General features: G+C 35.1%; 1 protein-coding gene across 1 annotated transcript in view; it reads left to right on the top strand.

The window, feature by feature from the left end:
- Positions 1 to 23,590, top strand: part of MRPS9 (mitochondrial ribosomal protein S9) — a 34,175-nt gene extending 10,585 nt beyond the window's left edge. Inside the window, exons 3-11 of the mRNA XM_084226389.1 lie at positions 4,944 to 5,006; positions 5,096 to 5,126; positions 7,363 to 7,442; positions 13,779 to 13,861; positions 16,613 to 16,688; positions 19,337 to 19,505; positions 20,915 to 21,023; positions 21,841 to 22,010; positions 23,385 to 23,590. Of these exons, the coding sequence (XP_084082515.1) occupies positions 4,944 to 5,006; positions 5,096 to 5,126; positions 7,363 to 7,442; positions 13,779 to 13,861; positions 16,613 to 16,688; positions 19,337 to 19,505; positions 20,915 to 21,023; positions 21,841 to 22,010; positions 23,385 to 23,476 (873 nt within the window). The 3' untranslated portion in view covers positions 23,477 to 23,590. The remainder of the gene's footprint in view (positions 1 to 4,943; positions 5,007 to 5,095; positions 5,127 to 7,362; positions 7,443 to 13,778; positions 13,862 to 16,612; positions 16,689 to 19,336; positions 19,506 to 20,914; positions 21,024 to 21,840; positions 22,011 to 23,384) is intronic.
- Positions 23,591 to 27,217: the final 3,627 nt, after the last annotated feature.

Here is a 27,217-nt window from a genome sequence, read left to right as displayed (position 1 = left end):
ATTTTGGATTCATTTAAATAGTTGAAGCTAGAATGCTGTTTTCAAATTTTTTTAGTTTCTTTCCCCCAGTGGAAGCAAGCTCTGCATCAGTGTTTTTTAACTTCTGCATCAGTCTGAGCTGATGACTGCTGGTTTTTTGTGGGGTTTTTTTTGTTTTTTTTTTTTTTTACTCTTTCTAATACTGTTCCGTATTTTGAAAAAATGAAATGCAGATAGAAATAAAGAATGTTTCAACAGATTCTTGGGGTTTTTTTCTCTGCAAGCTCATGACAAGATTAATTTTCATTTTGAAAGTGATTACATAGTACAAAAATAATGTAATATTAAAAAAAGGTGGGGTTTTTCATATAATGACTGTGTATTGTTTTGCTTGTTTTGGTTTTTTTTCAAGTGATAGAGTTAAAATGGTATGTTACTTTGGATTTGAAACTTCTTTCTGTACAAACTAGAATTTAGCTGTAGATGAACAGCAATGGGGGTGGTTTTAACAAATTTTAGTAGTTAGTTGTTAGAGGAGAGGTTTGTTTTGCAATACAAACTTTGTTGTGTCACTTTTTTTTTGGAGCGGGGGGCGTTGTGGTTTGTTTCTTTCTTAACCTTTTCTGTCCTGTTAATAAAAAAAGAAATATTTTAGAGTTAATATTTTGTGTCCCATTTTTGTTTCATTCATTCCTGGGTTTACCCCAGATATTCTGGATTTTGGATGCTGAAAACTGTTAAAGAATACTGCTAGTGTGGTTAGAAGGAAAACAGCTGTTCCAGAAAACATCTCGGTCTAAGAGGTGATGAAGTACACTGACTAAATGATGTGATTCAAGAGGCACAGTTTAAGAAGGGAAGTGGCTCTCTTATGATCAAGTTGAGGAGTAAAAGCTGAAACAGCTTTTGCTCAGGTGTTTCATTAAAATGTTATGGCATAAAGTGTCACTTCTCACTTCAGTGTTTTGATGATTAAAAATTCGTGTATATTTAAAAAGGAATGAGCTGGTTTCTTGAGCCTGCTGCCAAAAAGGGTGCTGCTGCAAAGGAGCCCCAGGCTAGAGGTGGTGTTTGTTTGGTTTTTCAAATTTTTTTTTCTTCTTTCATTTTCCCTAAAATACCTTTTTTCACTGGATGTTACTTAGATAACTGTCTTTGCATATGTTTTGAGCAATGGGAATTAGTGGAATGTTCTGTGTTTAAGCTTCAATAAAAATGGGCAAGATCAGCTGAAGAACTGAACTGTTGAAGTCTGTTATCCCATTATGACTCAGTCAACTCTATTTGAATTAAAGTGTTGAATTCTTAGTTTCTCAAGATATTGGGAAATAAAAAGCAAAAGAAAAAGTAACTCTTACTGACCCAGCTGAATTTGTTTGATTCAGAGTTAGTCTCTGATGTGTGAGAAAATGAGCAAACAACTTCTTGGCTTGTAGGGGGGTGGTAGGAAGGGAAGGAGGATCAGAAGTCAGGATGTGCAACATCCACAGGGAGGAGGAAAGGTGAGGATGTGGCAGGTACACTGAATTTACATGACATACACATGCAGAGCTGGACAGATTATTTAATTAATTGGTTTGTGTGTTTGAAGGAATGCCAGATTTTTTTGGTTTCTCTGGTTTGGGGGTTTTTTTTCTTAATTGGGATGGAAGGTTGTACTTGTTATTCCAACTGGCTTGAATTCAAACTTAAAGCTGCAAGTAAAAGACATTTTCGTCCTGTGGGCTATATTATTGACTTCTGGTCTTTCAACAAATGATGATATAAGAGGATTTCTTTTAGTTTGGTACAAGAAAGTTAAGTTTACCAACTGTACAGTTTAAGAATGTCAGATGTAAACTATCATGTTGCTAATGTATTCATTATGATCTGCTGTTTTTAAAGGTGTGACTATTTCTCTGTGTGGATCAACAGTGAAATTCAAAAGCAAAGATATTTAAACCCTTAAAAGGCATGACTAAATTTTTTTTAGTAACTCATAGCAGAATCAGACTGTACCCATTCTCCCTTTTTCAAGTAATTTATGTAGTTATTTTTGGAAATACTGTTGTGTTATTAGGTACCAGGATTTTTAATTGTGATTCTGCTGAAAATAATTATGGATGTTTCACTTTTAGAAAATTGTGGTTTATTTCCAAAGACAATGGCAACAGTAGGATTTATCAAACAGAACGTGAAATAGCTGCCCCAGAACCCGTGGAGTCTAGAATGGGAGGAATATATCTTCTATAGCTGACATGATGACACTGAGAAAGTAGTTCTTCATATTCAGCACAACAGTTTCTTTAATCTGGAGTTCAAGTCCAAATAAGCACTAAAAAAAGGGTATGGGCCAGGACCCTTGAGGTGAAAACCACTTCTGGAATGGGAAACTGCAGTTAAATGTAAAGGTTTCTTGGGAACTTTACTGTTAGCATTTACACCGTGATTATAAAGTCTTAAAAGGGACATTCATCTGCTTTTTCTGTTCAGGAAAATGCAACTAACATGCAGTTAATTCTCTATGGAATTTTGGTTTGAGACCTGGAGATTGGTGAAAGGAAACCTATGTTCCATATCTGAGGACATTTTAAAAAGATTTCAGGAAAATAATTTCATGGTTATGTGCTTCAGCTGCAGTTTGGAGAGACTAATTCTGATGTAATTCCTCAGATTGATCCACCATCTTTTTATATTGCTAGTACAGGGCTTTTTAAAATGATTTTTCTACAAAAATGAAACATTTACATAGACAAAATCAGCTTCTGTAGATGAAGCTCACAAGAGGCAGTCTGACTTTCTATGGAGTTGGTAAAGTACAGCCTGAGAACCTAGCTTTGTAAAATTAGGAAGAAAATTCTGAATAAAGCTGAGCTGGAATCTGTTGCATTCCAGGCTAGTTCATCCTTGATTACTTTTCCATAAAAAGAGAGAAGTCAGGAAGGCTATTTATTTCCATTTTGCAACAACGCAAAAATAAGCTTATAAAATGAGCCATTCTTCTTTGGCTAGTTGTTGTGTGGAGATCTGAGAGTAGATGTTAGGATTTCTTAATGCAGGATGTGTTCATGCTGTAGGGTGAAAGACATGAGTATATGCTTAGCAATAAAATAAACTTTCCAAGAAGTAGAAGGTCTCAGATGGCAGCTACTTTTTTCATTGTAAATGTTAAGTTGTTATGTTTGGCATTTATTAAGGTGTCATAGTTACAGTAACTGTTTTGGCTGAGATTCTGGAAATGCTTGTATAAAGATTATGTCTTAAATACACACACAGTCAGTCTCAGGACCCTGTAATAATTTCTATTAATATATTATATAAGGTGTTGGTTTAACATCATTTGGCTCACAGTGGATTTCTCTCTTGTCATCATAATTAATCCCCATTTGTTCATAAATAGGTATTCACCTACTGTGTGTATGCATAAAATGCCCATTGACTAACAAATGGGAATACAGTAGTCACTAAGAGAAACAAAATTACCATTTTATAAAATCAAGTTAAGCCTTTTGTTTGCTTCAGAATTCTGAAAATTTCTGTTCGGAATGCCAGTAGGGGATTAATGAAAGTAATAGGTTAGGTCTTTTTACACTCCATGCATATTAAATCTGTTGTAGCACTGACAAAGCACTCCAAGTCTATGGAAAAAATTATCAGCAAGTAATAGCCCTAAGGTAGCCTAACTAACAAAGAGCCATTCTTCTTGAGAGAAGATTTTAAACTCAGATTTTATTGTAATTCCACTTTTCTGTACTGTCTAATGGAAATATAAATGAGACCACTGCCAGAAGGGTTTATTTGGTTGGTCCATTTTACTGTACAAGCACAATATTTCTGTCTGAAGCTCTGCTACCCACTGTCTGAAGTTGGCTACACTTGCCAGACTCCAGCATCTGGGAGCTTTTGGTGGCTAGCTCTTTCTGGTTTGTTTTTACAAACAATATACACAGCTTTGACAAATGCATGTTTTTGCATTATTAAATTATGGTTTAGTTACATTGAGGAGGGAGAGTAAGATGGTATTGAACAGAAATGTGTGTCAGGGCTTAACTTTGTAAGGTGCTTTACCTTACATTTTGGCCAGAACGGTTTGGAATATTGGTATACTAACTTCATTTGTTGTAGGCAAATAATGCTAATTTTATATATCACATAAGTTCTGGTAAATATTGATTAAGTAAAAATACAGTATGTACCTTGTGCTTTGTGAAAACAGTAAACAGTGAGTGTGATGAATATCATATTTTTCTAAAGTGTTTTATCAAACCTTCATGTATCTAAGGGAAAAAATAAAAAGATGTCACTTGAGTCTGTCTTCTCTGGGCAGTTAGTTCAAGTTCAGCGAAGATTTTAGTGATTCACGGTTGTTTCCAAATGCAGTGATCAGTGAAATGCTTATTTAGGCTATGTAAAATAGCTATTACTGCCACAACAAACATGTCTTTTTAGACTTGAGGAAACTATGTCTGGAAATTGTAGAAAGTGGGATTCCAAATGTTTAAAATTTGGCTTTTTCCTGTTGCCTTAAATAAGATTTCTATGCTTGGTCTGTCAGTAGGCACTGTTAGCAAGCACTGATATTTTCAGAAAGATAAATAGATAAGTGTTGTGATTTCCTCTGAAAGTCACAGCACTTGAAATTTTACTGGAAAATTATTGTGTATAAAGGTAGTCTTTGCACTTGAGTAGTTCTGGTAAGTTATGATAAATGCATTCTATAAAAACTAAATTTGGCAGAAGAAAGTTCACTCATTCTGGTGCAGTAGAGTACAGCCTTTAGAATGAGGTTTTACTTCTGAGGCTTCCATAGGAAATATCTGCTTTTCTTTTCAGCACATCACATATGTGTCATATTTTCTTACTGATTTGGTTGCCTACTGTACAAAAGTTGTGCTATTTTTTGCATAAGAAAGTACATAAGAAATGTTTTTGATGATGCTTTTGTGGGAAAAAAGTCACATACAAGATCTTTTTCTTGTTTTCAGAGAGCCATTGCCTATCTCTTTCCTTCTGGCTTATTTGACAAACAAGCCAGGCCTCTGATGAAGGTAGGATTTCTTGTTACATTTCTGAATAACTGTAGCATGTTACTTTGAGTAACTTTTTCCTTTTGCTGATATTTTTCATTTCTTTACAGCATCCTACTGAAGTTTTTCCAGAGCAGAGAAGTAAGTGTTAGATACTTATTTTATTATTTCTAAGTATTAGGATTGTTGCATATGTAGAATTTCTTATTTTTATGGATTGTCTCTTTTCCCTTTGTTCCTAATGACTACTAAGACATGAGCAGTAAAAGTCTATTCTGATATTCTGTGGTTTAGGATAAAAATTATCAGTCTATTCCAGAGTACCACTGATCTTCTCAGAAACTGCGTTAACTGACTAAGATAAATGTTTTCCATTGTTTAAAAATAAGCAATAAATAGAATGATGCATAGAATCTCTTGAAGTCATGGGAAAGCCTTTTGTTAAATTCAGTGGCTTTTTGTCAGAGCTGTCTATCACCTCCATAAAATATTCATTAATGCTATTTTAAACCAAAAGTTTTCTTTTTAACTTTGTTGCTCTTGAAGATTAGAAATTACAGGTTTGAATTTTTTCAAATAATAGGCAGGCTGGAACCTCTCCTAATCAGTTCTTTGACCTAAAGTCCTAACACTGCATGTCTGTCCATACTGTCTTTGGTCTTGCTCCTGAGACACCGTATAGAGTCCCAGATGTCAGTGATATGCCATCATGTTGGTCAGTTCACTAAAATCAACAATTTAATTTTAAGTAGAGCACTTGAAAGATAAGGTCAAAACCTGTTGTCTGTTTTTGACTAGTGTTTGGTATGAACTAGTAGCATGGGTGTGAAATTCTACATTCACTGAGCTATCAGGTCCCAGATACACATTTCTGATTATCATTAAAATCTTAAAATTTTTCGTCTTTCTTCCTGTTGCTGGAATAATTGGTACTTGTTTTTTGGGGAACTTCATGTCTTTGGAAAGCAGTCAAAACTATCTGAAGTTTTGGATTTTCAGCTTTCAAATGGTATCATGCCTTATTTTTCAACTTCCCTACATTACGAAGTAAAAAAGTAAAAAGTGAAAGGGTAGGAGAGAGTTAATAATTTTGTATTTTTAAAATCCAAGGGCTGTTTTATGGAAGAACCAAGCTACTATTCTGTATGCTTTCAGGACTAAAGCATTCTTTGAAATGCTAGCAATATCCTGAGGACTGTAAGAACAAATTAGTATAAATTTTCAGTTTTGTATTTATATCTAGAAATAACACATTCAATAAGTATCTCTTAAGGCAGCTTTGTCTCATCTATGTATTGTGTCTTCAATAACTTTGAAGTACAAAAACTTAAATTTATACTTTGGAAAGTTTCTACAACAGCTTTTTCGACAAAATATAGTTTCACAACTGTATACATGGAAAATCACACTAGTAGTATATGTGGGTAGAAGTCCCCAGTATTCTTTCTTTTCTGCCAAGTTTTGCATCTTTACATTCAGCTTCTGAATGTATATATATCTTGATGTTCCAATCCAGTATATATTGTGCTTATCAGACAGGTTTCTGGACTCCTATCTTTGCCTTTGGTTTACAGATAGCTTTGATTAACTTCACTGGATAAAATGGCTGTGACTTTCTCTGCAGTTCAATTTGTAAAAAGCTCTCAGGTTTTTATTTTTGTAATTTTTCTTTATTTGAAAGAGATCTTTGTTATGTTATCTAAGTTTGCCCTTTTTTCCCCTCCAAAGTCGAAATTTGACTTTAAATAATATTTTGTAATGAATAACTGGATATTCTGAATTAATATGAAACATTTGTTTTCTTGCTGAACTAATTATGTAAACTGTAGGATAGGTCTTTTTATTTAAATATCCCAAATGTAATAACACAAACAAGTTCTGAATATGGTTGCTGCCCATAAAAGACAAATGTACACATACTTAGTTTATCTTAGATGTATTATAAATAAAACCTAATAAAATAAAAACCTCTTTGTTTTAGCACTGTTTTTTCTAGAGCTGCTAATATTTCACTTTTTAATGTAGATTTCAGTTGTCTCTTACTTTGTACTTTTTACACTAAAATGTATACTTCTATTTGCAATACTACCTATGCAAACTTTTAGAATTGTACACGAGAGATTTCCTTATGTAAAAAATTATTTACAATTATAATGTTAGATATTTTATTATAATTGCAGAGGGTGATTAGCTTTAAAAAAGATTGTCTAAACTATTAGATATCCAGGCAGACTGAACACCTGTAAAATGTCTTTCTTCTTTGATATGTAAAAATACAGTCAGTATTATGAAAGAGGTTTATAACTGCAGTTAGATATAAGGGATTTTTTTTTTGTGATTGTCGATTGCTTTCTTGTCTAATCTTGCCTTCCATTAGAAATCCAGTGGGGAGAAGATGGCCGACCATTTCACTTCCTCTTTTATACTGGCAAGCAGTCGTATTATTCATTAATGCATGTAAGTATGTTATCTGTAATAAATAATGTCAGCTCCCAGTCAAGTGCATGTTATTCTAGAGGTGCCACCCAGGAGCTCCTGAGTTTAGCTATGTTTTCACAGAAGGCCATAATATCACCACTGAAGCTACATGCAATGTATATTTTTGTGTCACAATATTCATTATTATCAACTTTTTTATGTCACATTTAAGAGAACACATTACATAATAGTTCTTCGTTTAATTTTTGATTCCTTTTACAGTTTTGGCTATGGGCTGGTTTTGAATAGTCTGAACACTTTCCTGTAGGCTCTGTCTAGTTGGTAGGAAAAGATTAGTAGTGGAGAATGCACATACAATAAAAATGGCTAGTTCTAGCAAAGTTCATTGTAGAATAAAAAATAGTTCTTTTTTTTCCTCTGTGAAGGGCAAAGCTATAGGAAATGTTATTTGTGCTGACATTTAGTGTGAAGAAAATTTGCATTTAAACTGCTTAATTGATTTTTCTACGATGGTTCCATTCATGCAAACTTAAGGCTTTTTCTGATTAATATGGTTCCAGGAGTAAAGGATCTGCATCTTTTACCTTTATGAAAAAAGCTGTATCTAATAGAACACCACTAGACCCTGAGTGTTGACATGGGTTGTGAACAGACCTTTCATATCTGTGACCATCAGTAGCACAAGCATTATCTGCATCTTTAGAAGAGTCTATGGGAAGACATTCGTGTTTCTTATATGTACTTATAGAATACAAAAGCATTAATAATGTATAATGTAATAATGCAGAAATATTTAATTGGATATTCACATCAGATTTTGTTTCCTCGTTCGATAGTTTTAAGAAGTTAGTTCTATGGTTAGTCAGTTGTCAGAAAAACAAACTTTGTGGTCACAAATTCAGTGCACAGCTTTACTGAGTATAGTGTTTTTATTAGAATGATCTGATATTTATTTGAGTTGTGTGTACCCAAAGGACAAAATCCCTTCTTGTCAGGTACATTTATTTCTTTGGGAGAATAAAAAACACCCCCACTTTTTTTTTCCTTTTTTTTTTTTTTTTTTTTTCTTTTTTTTTTTTTTGTTGACCTTGGGCAAATGAGCTTCTTGCCCTGGCAGAAATGAAATGAATGATAAATGTAGAGAGTGTCTTTGCTGAGTAATGGAGCTGCAGCATAGGCTTTCCACAGAGGTTTTCTCCTGCACAGCCCGAGGCAGCCCGAGGACCCCTGCTGTTCATTTAAATAGGTATGTCAAATCTGCCTCGAAACGCCGCTGGTTTGATCTGTGGTAATATTTGTGAAGGTTCCATATGGACTTGAGCCCCCTGCAGTGCTAAGAAATAATGTACAACGCTTCATGGTGCAGACGCAAATTTTCTCTGAAAAGGGATGCAATGCTGCGTTTTAGCTGTCGGAGAGGATGATGGAGCTGACGCGCTAGGCCTGTCAACTTGTTACACGGATGGGTTGCACACAGCAAGGCTGTGGAAAATCTGTGCCTTTTAACTTTTCTACTTAATCACGGTTGTAGCATTGCCTTTAGACTGTATGCTACATTAATTCTCTTCCTGCCTTCTGCCTTTCATCCCAAGTTTCACGGAAAAAAGTAAAGCATGCAGGTCTTGTAGAGGAGCCTTATCAAACAGCTGTCATCTGACAAGCCATTTGCATTTGTTTTGGCTGAAACAGAGCAACCCAAGGGCAAGATGTTTTGTTGCATTCCATCATAATGAAGAAATTACAAATTTTACAAGGAGCACAAGTTTATTTTTAGCTCTTCCTAGCAGTTAGAGTATGCAAGCTTGCCTTGGAAATCTCTGAAAGTATAGTGTTTTGTTTCTAAGAGCGTTCAAACAAATGGCCTTGACAAATGCATTTTTCATTAGTATAGGATACTTGAGTGTTCTTCAACTGTTTCTGAATATTTTCATTAAATAGGCTTCTTTAAATGAAAATCCATTAAGTGAGATTTAACAGGGTTTTTTTCTAAGTTGGCCAAATGAAAGCCAAAATCTGCTTGAAATTCCCAATGTTGTTTTAAACACTTATTAAACTAATGTGTATTTAAAAAAAATTATTCCTAAGTCTCAAAGCTAATTAATTTGTCCAGAAAAGAGGTGTATGTTAATACAGCTTAGTGTAAGTAATCCATCTGATTTGAAGATGTCTTTTAAATTGCTGCATTAAATCTAATAAACAGAATAAACATATTATTTAACTTAAACTTGTATGCCATTAATTACATAGGCTCGTGTGGAACTTGAATTTTATTACCTGTTAGTTATATAACTGGGCATAGTGTTATTGTTTAGTTAGTGCTTATAATAATATTGTCCACTTACTGAAAATAAACTAACTTTGTATGTCTTATAATTGCCAATATACATGTTTGGCTTTCAATATGAAATGAACTATTATACAAGATATTTGTTACATGCATTATTGTTGTTGTTCTGCTTGTTGAATAAAGTTTAGCTGTAGGGAAAAGGACAATTTATTGTTCTTTTGATATACAAAAAAGTGTTTATTGCATGAAACACCATTTCACAAATGTTTGATAGTGCATTTGATCATCATTTGACTTAAAAGTTTTTTAGAATAATACAATTTTTGTAATGTGCAGAACAAGACAAAATGGTATCTTCGTACCATTGTGCGCAGGAAAATAGTAATTCCATGTAATCATGCTTGTACATTTTTTAGAAATATCAGGGCTTATGGATTGAGGTAAATACTCTAACAATTGAGCATTTTAACTCTCAAAAATATTCCAAAACTTAAAGCCATTCAAAGTGTATGCTGAACTCAAAACACAAGAAACAAAGTCAAGTGCAGACTGAGGTAAAATGTGGGCTCTGTAGGGTATCTTTACTATAATGTTAATAGAATTTTTTTTCCCCATAAAAATCTCTTTTACGGATTAATTTGCTGATTTCTTCCCTATTTTTTAATGAAGAGTAAAATAATTTTGTATTATTTTAAGTGTCCTTGTAGAGATCTGAAATTTGATCTCTCTATTAGAAATGGAAGTGTTTCAGTACATAGTCAATCTTGTAAAATCAGCTATTTTGATTGTGTAATAGCTGAGTTTACAAGACACACAGATGTGTACAGTCATGAATTGGACTATTGAATCCTCAAGTGATTAGTAAAATCTTCACCTGCCAGCTTTGAAAAAGCAAGTGTGTCTTCAGAAGCTTTCTTTAGCCGTTGGGGAGTGAAGATTTGTCAGATAAATTATTGGGCATTACATGTGATTCCTGATTTTGCAAAGGCTCATCCACATACTTTACTTCACACGTGAGTGGTTCTTTCAGTCTCTTGGCTTTATCTCTATACAGAGATAAGATAGATGCATCAATTTCTTTCTTTTTTTTTTTTTTTTTTAGTACTTCAGACCAAAATTTTATAAGAGTTTCAAGTCCACTTTCATTGCCAGAAATATGTAGGAAATTATATTTAACATTTCTCTTATACTTGGAATTACTTTAAAATGCTACTTTTCAGTGTTGCTTGACTTCATCTCCTGTGTAAAGGGTTCTTTGTCTGAATAGAGATGATTGCTATAATTTAACCAGAACAGTTTAAGGAGATAATTTTAATTCTTAAAAGTGCACATTCTTAAAACTTAAACAGGCTGTGGAGTGTTGGTGTTCTTTGGGATTACCTAGGGAGGGTCTTCCGGAAAATTTTATTGTTGCTGCTGTTCGAAACCTTTTTGTCATTGTAACTGACAATTAATTTCTGAGGCTAGAAAGTGGTAGATGATAACACATATCTCATTTTATTTGCCTGTGTTTATCAACGGTTTCCAAATATGACAAAATCCTTAAGTCTTCTTCTGACTTGTGTCATGTTACCTGAAAATACTTGAGTTGCTGTTTAGAAGCAATTCTGACTGTATCAGTCTGTCTTAAGGTCACAGCTGTGATTACTTCCCTTTGTCCTTTTTTAAGGAGCTGTGTTGTAGCTGTGTTGAGCTCCTGTTCATGTATTTTTACTGACCATACCAATAAATAAATAAATATGTATGCCAGAATGTATTGGAGGAGGCTGGGTGTTTGTGAGGAGGCAGACAAGAGGCTGCTTTTGCAGGTAGGGTGGTGACACCCTCTGCCTTTGAAGGCAAGAGGTAAGTCAAGAGTAGCAGTAAGGTGAAAAACCTCCATACACGTTTGTGAGACCTAATAAACCAGTAGGTCAGAATTATAAGCATCTCACACCAAAATATCATCTTTGTGCCTGACTTGACTTCTTTCAAATTCAGACACTCATGGAGCTCATCAGATTCAAACTCTGACTGTTCCAGCTGAGCTCTCCCCAGCTTGCTGAGGGACAGACACAGCCCTCTTTCCCCTTCTCTTTCCTCACTCTATGGTCCCAAGCAGAAGCGTCCATACTCATTCTTTACCAATACTTAACTACAGATACCTAAAAACTGCTTGGTGTAGACACACCTCATGCTCTCTATCCCCAACTGTGTCTGCTTTTAATGTATAGGCAATAATTTTTGAAGCCTAATGGTCAGCTCTGGATGGAGCTGTTAAGATTACTTGAGTGATGTGACATAAATCTTGCCCACAATAGTAATGCTGTATCTTGTTACCTTAGAGGGCTATGGTTATATTTGTGAGGTTTGGAAATACTTGAAAGTAAGATTTCTGCTCTTTTATGTAATGTTGCCTATGTTTGAGGATAAATATATTTTTTTAAGTTGAAAATTTTTTCTAGTACCTATCTGATACAATTACCTCACGAAAGAGAAAGGATTTCTGAATGGCTTACTGCTATAATATATGAATTCTCGTGCTGTCTCAAAAGTGAACAATTTTGTACTTCAAGATTTTTAACTGTGGAATTATTTTAAAAATATTTTGTTCCACTGTGCCATTAAAAATGTCACCAGTGACCTGCGTCAGAGACTTCAGTGAGTTGTCCCTATTTAAATGCTTTGAGTGCAGCTCAGATAACAATCTGTTCTTTGTTCATACATTTTTAGTACAAATATTTTTAGTGTATGTGCAGGTGTATTTTATATTAGTGAAAAAATTAGCCTGAACAGTAGGTGTTTATAACTAAGCAAGGGGCTTCTATTTTTTTGGTTATTTTTAAGCTGTTGCAGATATTTCACTGCATCCTGTTATAAATCCCAGTTTTATGTTAAGAACTCCTATTTCATTAGTTAATATCTGATAGCACAGAGATATCTCATGTTTCTTTTTCTGTTTCTTTCTTTCTTTGGTTTTTTTTTTTTTTTTTTGTGTGTGTGGTTTTTTTGTGTGTTTTTTTTTTTTTTGTAAGTAATACAAATAAAAATCCTCAAACTATTGTTTCTTGTTCCCACTAATCCTTACACTGTTGTTTCTGTGTAGTATTTGCTACATATCAGTACAGTGGTACTAATTAGTACTGTACATATTAGTACAGTGTAGGAAAGTGACTATAAGCTCTCTATTTCACTCCTAAATGAAAGTAAATTATTTGTCATAGAAGTACTTGATTATAGTACAACTGTCCTGTTGTTTCATTATAATTTATAATTATTTCTCCAAGTAATCCTATTTACCTTTGCATTTGGATCACTGTTGTAATTAAGAGTATTAGAGGTTATATTTTAGAACAAGTAGTCTTCATAAGTTTCTGAACTGAAAAAAACCCTAAAAATACCTTATTTAAAATGTGTTTCTTCTGTATTTTTTTACTGTGACTTTTCTGAATATTTCCCCTTTTGTTTTCTCTTTTCTTTTTTCTTGAAGTACGAAATCACTGTCACACCATTGTTTGAAAATAATAATATAGCTAAGAATTTTGAGAAAATTATTTAAAAATACTGAAAATTCAGACTAGGTCCATCTGCACAGTTGAAGAACAGAAATGTTTACTATGATAAATGTGCAACTTTGTATCCATGTAGACATATCAGGGTGAGAATTGTGACTGATACAGACCACCAGTAAATCTGACACTTCTCCATGTACAAAAATCCTAACTAAATAAAATTGAATCTTACCTTGTCAGTATTTTGAGGAAGTCAAACCAAAATGTAAATGCACTGATGAAATTATTGTGCAGTATGTTTTGGAGTTGCATTCATTATACAAATGTAGTTGTCTTTCTGTATACAGTTTAATTTTTTTTTTACAAGCATATGTAAGAAGGCAAAAAACACTGTTGCAGAATCCAAAATCAGTCATTTTGAACTGCACGTGTTTTTTTTTCAGAGCTCTGCTTGTTTTCTGACCTCTGTATTTTAAGTGTTTGAAGAGTAAAACCATTAGACATGTGTTTTAAGTAGCAAAATTTAAATATTAAATGAAAAAATCTATTTAAATACTTCTTCTATATACATTTAAGGAAACATATGAAAAATTTCTGAATGTTCAGAAACATCAAGACCAACTGACAGCTCAAGACCTTCCTCTTCAGAAGGAAAAAAGGTAAGCTTCCAATTAGAATGAATATGGGTAGTTTCTTAATGTGCTTTCATATTCCTTTTTGGCACTTCTGGTATTTCCCCACGCTACCTGCCTTCTATTCCTCAAGTACATTTTCAGCCTTTTGCTCTGTTCCTTGTGTAATATTTGTATGGTAATTTCATGTTGTAAAGTTTTACCAGATATGTGTGGAGCACTCACTTCTCATTGTTAGGGTAGGGAAATGCCATCTATTTATCTTACTCTTTAAACTTTCTCTGCTCTTTTCAATGTTCTTTGCTTTATAAAAGTTCTGAAGTGTGATTTCAAAATAAACAGAAAATATCCAGAATTTTATGTTTCTGGATAAAACATATATCCATTCATATATATGAATATTTTATATAGATATGAAACATAAAATTATATAAAACATAAATTCTGTGTGAATTTTTCTAATTATGTCTTTTATTAAAGCATTTACAAAAAAGGAGGTAAACTTTTTATTAAAAAACATGGGCTTTTAAAGTACCAAATACATTGTTCCTGCTTTTAAAATCTCAAGACCTAAATCTGAGCTCTTTAATAGTCTTTAATTACAGTTCTTGAGTTTATTCACTTACCAATGTTTAAATTTAAGAGTCTCAAAATACTTAATTTCACTATTCTTCTTCTAATGGCTTTGAACAGAAATCATCAAAATCTAGTAATTTTAGAAAAGCCCTTTTTGCTGCATTTCTTTAATTATCACCACTCTTAGTGATTGAATTTAGTGTCTGTTTTTTTCTGTTTAACTTCCCTGGCACACACAGCAAGCTCTTCATCTGGTTAGCCACTGGACAGTAAAGCTCCATGTCAACCAGAAGCTATTGGAAATCTATATTTGCTGGTTTCTAGGTGTATCCAGTCAGGATATGCTTTAGGTGCTGTTTGCTCCTTTTAGACTGTTGTCTTGAATTTTTTGAGATTTCTTGCAAGGATTTTAAATTAGAAAATTAAGTTAAGCAAATGCTTAAAAGAAATAGCTGCGGCTAGGAAGTTTTGGTTTAGGCATTTACTGCTTTTCTGTATAGTTACTTTTTTTCCCAGTCCCAGATAAGTTGTTTTTATCTTTGTTCTTGCTGTGTATTTGCTAGCCAATTTTATGCATTGCTCCAGAAGCACATCATGTTGGTTTGTCACTTCTTCATTTCAGCCATTTGTTATTTATGCTAGGAAGAGAAAGGATTAATTTGCTGTGATTATTTCAATTTCTTAAATAACAAAAGTTCATGTTTCTTAATGATATAAATAGCAATCTGTGACCCACAGAATGTTTTATTATAGATTCGTGTTAGGCTCTGAGCCGACCAGAAAACAAATGAATTTAGTTTCTTGCTGCATGCTGCTGAAAAATAGCCTAACTCCTTACAGAGCTCTGCTAGTGGATTTACTGATGTGAAAAACAACCTAAAGCTAGTCAGAGATGAAAGGTTTTTCCCTGTTAGGTTTGTAAAGCTCAGAGAATTTAAAGAATTTTTGATACTTGCTTCTCACACTGGATATGGTACTTCCTCTGAGATTAGTCTGGATAGGATAATTTATCTCCTAAGTGTAGGTAGAGGGTTGGTGGGAAGGGCTGGTTTTTTTTGTTTGAGAGGCATGGAGTTTGTTGGGGGTTTTTTTTCCAGAAAATAATCTATTGTGAATGAATGCATTCTGTAGTATTAAATGTAGGGTTAGGACCTGATCTGAACTTCTTCAAGTTTATAGCTTTTCACATGCAAGAAATTTTTTCCAGCTTCAGTGGAAGTAGCAAGTAACAATATCTAAATGTAAGTATATACTTACTTGAGTCTGTCAGGATTGGAAGCTTTTTAAAATCATTGTTAAAATCTGCATTGGTTCTGAATAATCCTTTCTCACGTCCTGACTCAGAAAAGCATTAATATGCATGCTTGAGAAGTAGTACTCCTTAAAAACACCTTCAGAAGGAGTGTTTTACTGAATCACAGCTTCCTTCATGCTGCTGAAAACACTGTTTCTAAAATGCCTGAGGAGTTAAGAAGCTAGTTACATCTTTGCCTTAAATTTACCCGATAATGTTGTTATGTATTTTTATGGCTGTTTAGCTGGTCACTTTATATCATATATATTTCAAAAATTTACCTCAAGCATTGGTTTTTCTTTGCCTTAGTATCTCTGTATGAGGCTGTTTTCTTGAAATTTCTACTTTTGCTATCGTCAGTGCAGTCACTGTGCTGAGCAGCTCAAGATTGCACAGTAGATAGAACACAGGGTGTCACTGCTACATTAGTACTTTGACTGTGCTTACTGCTAGTGCCGTTCTTTATATTGATTAGAAAAGTAAATACCAGTGGCAAAAGAATTTGATTTTAACATTCTGCTTTTGATTTTGCTCTGTGCTGCTAGTATATACCAAATTTTTCCTGGCAGCAGGCTTTTAAAAGTAAGTCGTAAGCTGGGGGGAAGACCACTTCCTATTACATTGTTGCTCTAATTCAATCTCTGACTTCAATAATATGAATAATGCATAGCTGATACTCATAATGGTCATGTGGTTAATTCAATACATGAAGTTACCACACCTTTCAAAAGGCAGATCTTTTAAAATCAATGTAGGCCTTCTTATGTTTACTATAGGAATGTCATCTGCATTCATTTTTAATGGAAAATGTATTTCTGAACAAAGACTGACTGTATGTGTGGTCTTTTGTGATGTAACTCTAATTGCATGGTTAATTAAAGGAAGAATATATGTGATATTTTAAACAGAAACCTGGCTGGCACCAGATGGCTGACTAAGATTGAATTGGAAGAAATGTTGTTAGAAAAAGTGTCAGATGATGATGTAAGTAATTAATCTTCCCAGTCTTAAGGAGGCATGTGTCTTAAAAATATGGACTCTGGGTGCGTTTTTGGATACTGGAAAGGTATTATGCAGAAGGAGGTGCTCTTCAAAAGAGTTTTCTGTCTTCTGATGAAGTCTGTACATGTTCACAGCACTGTCACATTCATGTTGTTTTAAAGTGACTTGTGTTGATATTTTTTTATCTAGCACAATACAGAACTCTTAAGAACTTTCCATTGTTATTACTGTAATTTAGTTTTTCTCCTGGCAACACTGTGAGACCTAGAGCAGTTGTTCCTTGTTATCTAGTTATGTGGTCATGAATGGGTTATAAAAATTTATTATAGAAATAGTCTTTTATTGTAGTTACAGATGAAAAATAGGGCTAGAACTGCAGTTACTAATTGTAGAGAAGGGGTAAATATTCAACATGGGGAAATGCAATGGATTTGTACAATAGTAAACCTGCACAGAGTTATTTAATGTTAAGGATGACATGGTAATCACAGAGGGCTTACTAGAAATAAGGAGCCCTTTTTCTTAGTGATTGACTACAAAATCAAATAACAGAAACAAGACAAAAAGCTGTATAGATCTGGGGTTTGATACAGATATCTCTTGTTACGTTCTCCTTGGTATGAATATTGTGGGAGAGAGGAGAGTTTTGCAATTTCTTCAGTGTCTGCAAACTGTATCACTCTGTAGGTTTGGAGTCATCCTTTACATCTGTCTCTGGGGATAAGACTTTTTTCTACTCAGAGCTTTTCCTTACAGTCCCCTGAAGAGCATTAGATTTTGTAACAGCAGGTTCAGTTATGTGGCCAGCTTTTGGAAGCTTGAATATGACAGTACCAGAGAATGTAACTCTATTTGTTTGAACATTCCAAGTGTTTTCTCACCTAGAAGCAGTGTTCCTCAGTCTTGTCTGTCCTGTGAACAACAGCTTTGCAAAAATAGCATAACAGCAGCAAACATGCCCTTTGCTCAGTTGTCATCTGGAACAGTGGCATGTGATGGCTTCCTTGTCTGTGGGGGATGTGACAAGGTCTTGAGCAGATTGTGGTCCATAAGCATCAGTTAGAAGTAGTTGTTATAAATTCTCCATCCTGATAATACTCAGGAGACTTTCTCTACCTTACTTGCTGTAGAAGCCATTAAGACTTCAGTATTTTCAGTAGCTCCTGCATTTGGAATGGCTATTTTTCCTCTCCAAGTGCCAGGTCTAATTGTACAACCAAACATTTTGGTATTCTTCACTGCTTGGTTTTAGTACATTCTGTACATTAGTACATTTTACATATGTAGAAGTACATTGCAATAAACTTAGAAAAAACCCAACCAACCAAAAAACCTACTAAACCCTTATATATACTGGCCTCTCCCATGTAAGACCACAAAGCCTGAGTCTATAGTGAAACACATTGTTTAAATATATTTGAAATGTCTCAGTATAAGCTGCCAGTCTTTCCTGCTCAAATTCTTACCTTTTGCTACTGCAAGAAAAATTTCACTGGTGTTTACATTATTAAACAAACTGAGAGCTATTGATTTTTTTCCTTTTGCACTCTCCAAGTGAAAACTGTTGGAAGTTTTCTACTACTATAGTCTCTATAATGTCTACATTTTTTTATTTCCATATTTCTGCTCTTCAAAGGCTTTACCACAAGTCTGTGTCATATTGTTAGGTAAAAGTAGTTTTCAAGTGATGTCAAAGTTCCAGGGACTATTATTAAGTTACAAGAAAAGTAGTAATTTTGTGCTAGAGAAGACTCTGGTAAAAGAGAAAAGAACAAATACTTGCAATAACTGCTTGTAAGTAAAAAAAACTTCAAAAATCAGGCTATGATATCTATATGAAAAATCCATTTTTGATGGTATGATACCTTTATATCTGCTGACAGCTGTCTGGAGCTCCTGCTAGTAACTCTTGGTAACGGGACATCCCAGCTTTTGCTACAAATGGGTTAACACACTGGTGTGTACTCTTTAATCACATGTTGAAGAACTTTGGAGGGAGGTATAAGGGGGAAGGAGAACCACACAGTAGCGAAGGATAATTTATTTCAAGAGGTTGCCCTTTAAGTCAAGTAGCTCTTGAATTTTTAAATACCTTGATTGTTCAGTTTTAAAGGAAATCATAAACATTAAAGTAACTCAGCTTGAACAGCCAAAGATAGGCATTTTTTGTATATGTTATGAAATATAATCATTTATGAGATTCAGTTCAGTGAAATAAAATTATTTCCAAATCAGTGAGTATGCTGACTTACTAAAAAGCAAGTGAAAATCTTTTCCTATTTTAATAAGACAATAATAAAATAATTAAGAGATCTCTCCAATTTTTTTTTTCTTTTTTTGAAGTGAGATGAACTTCATTCTAATAGAGTAATCCTTTATTAAAAAGGGGTTGGTTAAGGGCTTTGGAGTAAAGTTTAACTGTTTTCTGAAGAAAGAACTAGATGTCTTTAGTCACACAGAAAATGATGCAACTGCATGCTGTTCTTAAATCAGCATGTAGGTGCAAAAGTGTCATCTTGTCAGAAATCATCAATAAAAGTGAAGTAGGAAAGATCCATTAAATAAAAATAGAAAGTTTTCGCAAATGCAATTACACTTACATACTTAAACGAAGTCTTGTTGTCTTACAGTATTCAAGATTTATTCAACTCTTACAAAAATTGGTAGCATTGCCATGTGCTGACATTGAGGAGAAGTTTATACAGAAGTTTTCCAAAGAAGTTCCTGTGCAGTTGCAGAAGGTGGTTATTCAGCCATTGCAGCATGACGAGCGAGGAGTGGCCTTCAGCACTGGGGAAGGTAATCATTTCATGTTGGTTTGTAACAATGCAGACTTTTTTTCCTCTTCACACTGCTTTCTTTATATAATGTATAACACTGCTGGAAGTGTCACTACTTCATTTTATATGCTCATATATATGTATACTGCATGTATAGCTGTTAGTGATGTTATGGAACACCAAGTTAAGACATGGAGTGGTCAGAAAGTACGAATTTTTGGCCCAGACTCCTGTCATCTGGTTTTTATATGTATTTTTATACAGTGATAGTTCTGTAGAGACGACCCCATTGGGTTACAGGTTGTAGGATACAAAAGGACTTTGATTTTTTTTTGTCAGAGCTGACTGCTGAACATAAAAGAGTGGAGGAGTGCACAAACATATACAAATAGTTCCATGGATGTAACAGTGTTGTTACTTAGTATAAAAATGGCATGCTTAGACTGGTGAGGGACCTTTATCATTACTTTCATAGGCAGTCCCGCAAAGGGGAACTTTGAAGATGCAAAGAATAAATAGCAAGGCATTTGGATATTTTCAAACACCTAGGAAAATATGAAGAGAAAATTTCTAAATATGGGACAGAGATGGATAATGGGATATTGATAATTCATATCGAGATGGAGGGCGAGTTAGACAAAAGCCACAAAGGTCTCTGTATCTTCTAAACATGGGCTGTTATGTTTTCTTTGGGGAGACACACAGCTGGAAAGCAACGTAGGATGTAGGTACAAGTGATTGCATAGAAAAAATGTGACAACAACATGTATTGAAAAGGCTGATGATCTTCTGGACAAAGCATGTGTGCACACACACTTTATGCTGTACATTTAAGAGGAATCTTAGAGATGATGGGTATTATGCAGCAGGCAGCAGATGATAATAAGAACAAAGGTCACAGAGAATTTGAGGGGCAGAATGGCTAGAGAACTGCTTTACCTGGCTTGTCTTCAAGATTACTTGACAACAAAGATGTGAGAGCAGCAAGCCGTGATTTAATTTGCACTGGTTTTCAGTAGTGTCTTCAGAGCAGTAGTTAATGAAGTTTGATGAGCATGCAACCCATGTGATTTAAGAAAAGCCACCAGGTTTAATAAGTTCAAAACCAGTCTTGTTTGTGCCCCATCACCCCCAAAATGAAGAAGAATGTTTGATTTGTTTCATAATTCCTTTATCAGAATGATTGCTTCCTTTGTGCTGAAGGAGATTGGTTTCCCAACACACACTTCTCCCCCACTTAACGGACATTGATTAAAATATATTGAAAGATAGTTGTTCTTTGTTTGCATTTTTTTTTTTCTTACCTCAGCCTGTAAAACCAAACAGCTGGCACTGTATGAATGTGATGAGATTTGTTTAACTACTTGGGCACTTGAAGTTCTGGAGAATATTGAAGCCTCATAAAAGATTTGGTTTAATTCCTTTAAGGTAAAAGAAAAACTGCCAGAGCTACTGCAGTAGTTTATGACAATGGGACTGGAAAAATTACAGTGAATGGAATAGACATTTTACATTACTTCCCAGTGCTGCAGGACAGGTGAGAGCTCTATGAAATGCTATATTTTACTGTAATTAAATTATTCCAGCAAAAGTAATGCCATATCGTTACATGTTGGTGCTATATTGATTCTATGTTCTGGTCTCTGTATAACTATCTGTTTCACAAAAATGTGTCTCATATTTCCTCCTAATTTTCAGGAGTTTACTGATAGGCAAGCCTTGCTCTGTGCTCCTTGCCTCACCTTTTCTGAAGGGATGCAAAAACCAAGAGCACGGACTATTTTAATAGTTCAAATTTTAGTCCCCTTAGAAAGGGCTTGAAATCTATTTTAAAAAATTAATAATAAGCATTATCATTCCTAAGTGTTTCACCAGAGATTTGCAAACTGCATACATGTGTAATTACTCTGGTATACAGTAACATAGTGGAAGCAAACAAGGTGAGGCTTTCATATAAAGCTTCAGATTTTGGAGAATGTGCACAGTCTGATATAGAGAAGACTTCTCATTAGGCTGACATAAAGTTTCTATTCATAATGTGATTTTTATTTTCTGTAGTGATTTTTAAGCTCAATAATAAAGGGAGAGGTTGCTCAGTTTCAATATCCAGAGCTGATGGATCTTAGCTTCCTTAGAGAAGCAGAAAACAGAACTTAAAGTACGTACCGTTGGCAGTTGGAATATGCTCCGAGCTGCTGATTTCCTATTGATTTGGATGAGATATGAATGTCTTTTTGGATCTCTGCCCAAAAGTTAACTATGTTTTTTAATATACAATGATAAGAAATGTGCATGGCATAGAACTTTATGCACATGAATTTTTTTCCTTCTTTTTTTTTTTTTCCCCCCCTTAGGGAACAGTTATTGTTCCCTTTCCAGTTTCTTGGCAGAATTGGAAAACATGATATGGTTTGCACAGTCTCTGGTGGAGGAAGATCTGCACAGGCTGGAGCAATACGTTTAGCCTCTGCAAAAGCCTTAAGGAGTTTTGTGACAGAAAAGGAGGTGGAATTCATGAGGCAAGGTAGGAATCGAAATGATTTCAATGTTTCTTAATGTGTTTCTGGTAATTAACAGAATTAATACAAGGATCATTAAGGATCAGATTTGAGTAAATAATCCCAGTGAAACCTTGTGTATTGTATGAAAGGGATGTGCATTGATTTATAGACTGTTTTCACTTTTTTCCTAGCATCCTTTGTGTACATACTGGATGACTTCTCAAGCATTTTTCCATCTGTTCATGACCTCTTTTAGGTCTATTAACCAGCTTATGGTGCCTCAACATAGAATCACAAAACATGAATGTGCATTCACTACTAAATAAATTTGGATCAGACATTAGTGAGCTGTGAGATACTGAGATTATTCACGTTTTAAAAAGTTTTTTTCTCCAACATAAATGCTGGAGGGTTGGCTTTGAAGAGAGAGTAATGAGCAATGTTGGCTTTGAAGAGAGAGTAATGAGCAACATACTGCATGCAACTAGCCAAACGGAGGGAGCTTCTTTCCTCTCTTGCAGCATTTAGTGTTTACAAGTTACCTAGGATAAGATAGGATTTATTTAGATAACTGCAGGATTTGATGCTTCTCGGTGATGAGATGTCTGTGCTATTTCAGCAAATGCAGCGTTATGAACGGTGAGCTTTTAACTATGCTCTTTCTGGACTAGTAGCAAGAATACCTGCCTGTATTAGTGACAGAACAGCTGTGATTTTTTCACTCTATTGCCAGCCATGAAACCAAAGCTGTGCTTATGCTTTGCAACAAATTTCTTTGACTGTGCCTTTCAGCACTGGCAAGTATAACTTGCGAGGAAAACCCTTGTAAATAGACATTGTAATGAGTTTGGTATATTTACTGAGATCAGCTAATTATGAACATATTTGGGATATTGCCAAACATACTTTTAGGTATATTGATATATATATAAAAATGTATTTGTACTTATATATAAATACATCACATAACAGTGGTCTTCAGTATGGGAAATGTGCAACTGATCCATTGGGGTTCAGTAAGAACGTGCTGTATATAATTAATAAGTGAATAAATACATATATTTGGGAGTACATGCTCAAAAATACTGTTAGGACTGCATGATCAAAAAAGTTTGGAGACCACTGCTTTAAGGGCTTAAGCAATATGGGTAGATAAGAAACAAGGGGTTGTTATTTTAGTGGTGTGTAAAGGAAAATATGAATGAAGTTCAGTTATTAAAGAGAAGTTAGAGGATCTGATGACACTCCTTTGAGTGTTTTGTGGTTCTGAACCTTTAGCCCTTTAGATGATACAAATCACACTGTTAATGAAAGTCAGAGTTATTTGCTGGCACGTAACATACCTGTAATATTAACTAGTAGCAGCAAACAAATGGGTGCTTTTCTGTGTTTTGTAGCTGGATTACTAACAGTTGACCCACGTGTGAAGGAACGAAAAAAGCCTGGTCAAGAGGGACCCAGACGGAAATTCACCTGGAAAAAGCGATAAGTCTTGAGTATTTAAAGAGTGACAATGTGCTACCACAATTTCAAAACATACTGATTTATGATGTAAAAGTGTTGTATGAATATGTTTAGTAATAAAGACTTTTTTTTCCCCCCTTTATAATTATTATGTCTTCTGTTTAAAAAGCAACAGGCAACTCTAAATTTATTTAAAATTGTGGAAAATCATGGTGCAATTTGATGGAATGCTAAATCTAAAATAGTCGCCAAGTGCCAACCTTGCATCTTAATGAAGTCAATAACAATTTATGAAATCAATACGCGAATGAAGTCAATAACAATCCACTGTTGGTGGATTATAACGTCTAAAAATCAGTTTATTTGTTTAATGATTTGGCAGTTTAATTCTGAAATTAGGCAGTTCCTAACCAGGTATTTGGACATCTTCAATGTGCCTCCCCTTTGTGCCTTGCAGGTTTCTGAGGATAAGCAGCAACTTCCTGCCTAAACTGTGGTGGGGTTGAGAATAGTACTAACAATTGAGGGGATGTTGAGAGAGGAACTGTCACAGAGGATAACCTTTGCCTGTGGAATCAGTTGTCTCCAGGATGCTTCCCCAGGTTAAGTAGGGAGTGATTCAGAACAAGTACCTAAATTTAGGTTCTCTGAATCATTCTCTGGAGGAGTCAGTTTTTCTGTTCTTCCCCCAAATGCAGAAAGAGCTGGAGGGATTAAGCTGAAGTTGTCTTTTAGAACGCTCTTCTCCACCCCTTAAATCTCAAGGGGCCTGTTCAAGGAGGCGTGCTCCGAATATGGCTAATGCACAAAGATAGCATTGGACTCTTTGCCAAATACAGTCATAACTTTTCTGTTTTAAAATCAGAAGCAGGAGGTGATGACAGTGCTGCCCACCTCCTGTCTATAATTGTAGCCTTCCAAAATAGATTGGTGGTTACAGTGCTCACCCAAAAGCTTAAGGTTTTGGGTTATTGCTAGCTTCCTTCCTGGGACAGAGGTCAAATACTAGGAAGGAAGAGCATATCCTTCATCTGTCCTGTAGGAAGTGGGCTACAGCAAAATAGAAGATAAAGTTTATCTCACCACAAAAAGCAGAAAAATACAACTCAGTAGTTTTAACAACAGGGCACTTTCCAGCTTTCTTTTAATTTAGAACACTTCAGTACTTGGAATTCTTTCTTCCAGCCAGATTTTTTCAAGTGCTAGAGTACCTGCTCTGCTTCTTACTTGCTTTAGGTCATACCAAAAGTCGCACCTCAGAGGTCACAAAAGGTGCCAGCAGGTCACTGCAGGAGATAAGCAACTATAAGTGATGTGTACAGGTATTATTTTCCCAAACAGCATTCAGGAGGGGCAACAAATAAATAAACCTCATCACCTGAGCAAAACAGAGGAGTTCAGAAACTGGGTATGCATTCTTGACTGACATGTTTGTGATTCCTCTTCCCAAAGCCTGTCCTTCTTTTAACTTTTGCTCCATGAGAATATTCTGTAAACTTGGACAAGATTCCTCATTGCTAAGGTTCCTCATCTTAATCAGAATGCATGAGGCTAAAATTACCTGAAAGGATGTTGTAGTAAGTTGAGTGTTAGCCTCTTTTCCAAAGTAGCAAGTGATAGAATGAGATGAAACTGCCTGAAGTTGCACCAGGGAAGGTTAAGATTGGATATTAGGACAACTTTCGTCACCCAGAGGATTGTCTAGCACTGGATCAGGCTGTCCAGGAAAGTGGTGGAGTCTCCATCTCTGGAGGTATTTATAAGACATGAGGATGTGGCACTTGGGGACATGGTTTAGTGGTGGACTTGGTCCACTGGGTAAATGGTCAGACTCTGAATTTAGAGGTCTCTTCCAATGCAGAAGATTCTGTGACTGGTTAAATTGAATTCAACAGCTGAGGCAATTCACCTGTCCCTTTGAAAAACAAATGGGGGTTTTACATGAGAGATTCTACACTAAGGCAAATACTGGAAGGCTTAACTAGCATTTCTTCTAATTTAAATCTGAATTCCTTGTGTGTAGCAAAATAACTCTATGTCATGTATCAGTTGAAGTGATTTGTAATAAAAACATTCATCCATGCTGGGACAGGTACCTAAGGATCCTTTTGCTCTGCTCACATTGTGAAGTGAACATAATCACATGGTCTTGAAGGTGCTAGCTGAAGAAGATTCTGGAGAAGATTAAATGGTAGAATTTGTATCATCTGCTCAAATGAGAATTGATCAGTTTGGCCACATTACTTGCCTCATTCCTAAGCAAGAAGATAAAAGTGCAACAGCCTATCAGCACTTAAAACATGCAAAGCTTTTTATCATGTTTTAAAGGAATTATTAGTGTTTTACCTCTCAAAAAAGTATGGCCATGGCCTTTGATGTTTTAACTGAGCAAAGAAAATGAGATAAATTTTCAGAATTTACCACAACTTTTTAGGAAAGTCACTAGGAATACTAGTTAGTACTATGCAGCCAGGTCACTTGCTTAATAGCTACCAGCTCAGGCTTTCAACTAAATCTGAAAGTAAGCCAAAAAACATTTTTAAAAGAGAAAAACAAAACCAACCCAGAATTGTACAGTTTGTTTTTTTCTTTTCATTTTTCATTTGTATGAAGTTCCTCTCAATCATCTGCAATACGTGTCAACATTTAGGAGTTAGGAAGTTAAATTGTTGTATTAAGAAAAGTTAAATTGTTGTATTAAGAAAGATTACTATTATCTGTAGTGTTAAAGCTGATGAAAAGGTGAAACTAGCATTTTTTTCGCTCATTTTTACAGACATCAGGACAAGTATCATGTGGGAGAACCAAATTTATCAGGGTCGTTAATTGTCGCTTATGACAGCAGCGCAGCAGTAGAATCAATTCATCAATTTGAATAATCTGTTTTAACTTCCTGCTTCTCTTACTCCATTGCATTTCCAAAGTTATTGAGAGAAGCAGCCCAGAACACCTGGCTTCTGTGTTCAAACCAGGCTTCTTAGGTCTCAGTTTTGAACACTTGCAATGTGGACCAGCCTATCTTGCCAGCAAGATTTCATAGTTTACTGTCCTGTGGCAGGTGCTTACACCCTGAACATTAAAATATTTTCTGAATGTGGGCAGAAAGAAATAGGCCTTCCATGCTTTTGGGCAATGTTGTGATTCATCCAGGCTATTTTTTTTTTTCGTTCTTCTCCACCATACTGCTGGTTTTGCTGTAAGGTACCGAAATTTTCGGTAAGGTAAATGGAAGATGTCTGTGCCAGCGCTTTCTGGTGCTTGTCCCGTTCGCTGCTGCGTCTGCGGGCAGAGCTGGGGTGTCCCCGGTGCGGGCAATGCTGCCGCGCTGCCACGAGGTGGCGCAGTTCGCAACAGAATGCGGAGCCAGGCGTGGGATGAGGATGCTTGGGAAGGACAGGAGGAATCTTCCTCCTGAACGCCGCTTCCATAAGCACAGGTTACTATGAGAATAAATGTATTGGGTTTCAAAAGGGTATCATCGAATTGTCTTTCCAGGACTTCTTTTTCTCGTGACAAGAGAAAAGGTTTTAGTGAGAAATAGTAAGTGCCAGTTAATACTAGTTTTCAGCAATCTAATTTCAGTGTCTAACTAGTACCTTCAAATTATTAGTACATTATGCTAAGAAATGCCAGCTGCTCTTTGAAGCCTGGAAATGGTACTGTAACGTTCTGCAAGTCATCAAAAATCATGGAATGGTTCTTGTTGAAGGGACCTTCAAATGTTTTCTAATTTGACTCTCTCTGCCATTGGCAGGGAGACTTTCCA

Source organism: Fringilla coelebs (assembly GCF_963513975.1).
Source record: "Fringilla coelebs genome assembly, chromosome: 2".
NCBI lineage: Eukaryota > Metazoa > Chordata > Aves > Passeriformes > Fringillidae > Fringilla > Fringilla coelebs.
This window is presented reverse-complemented; position numbering and strand designations above follow the sequence as displayed.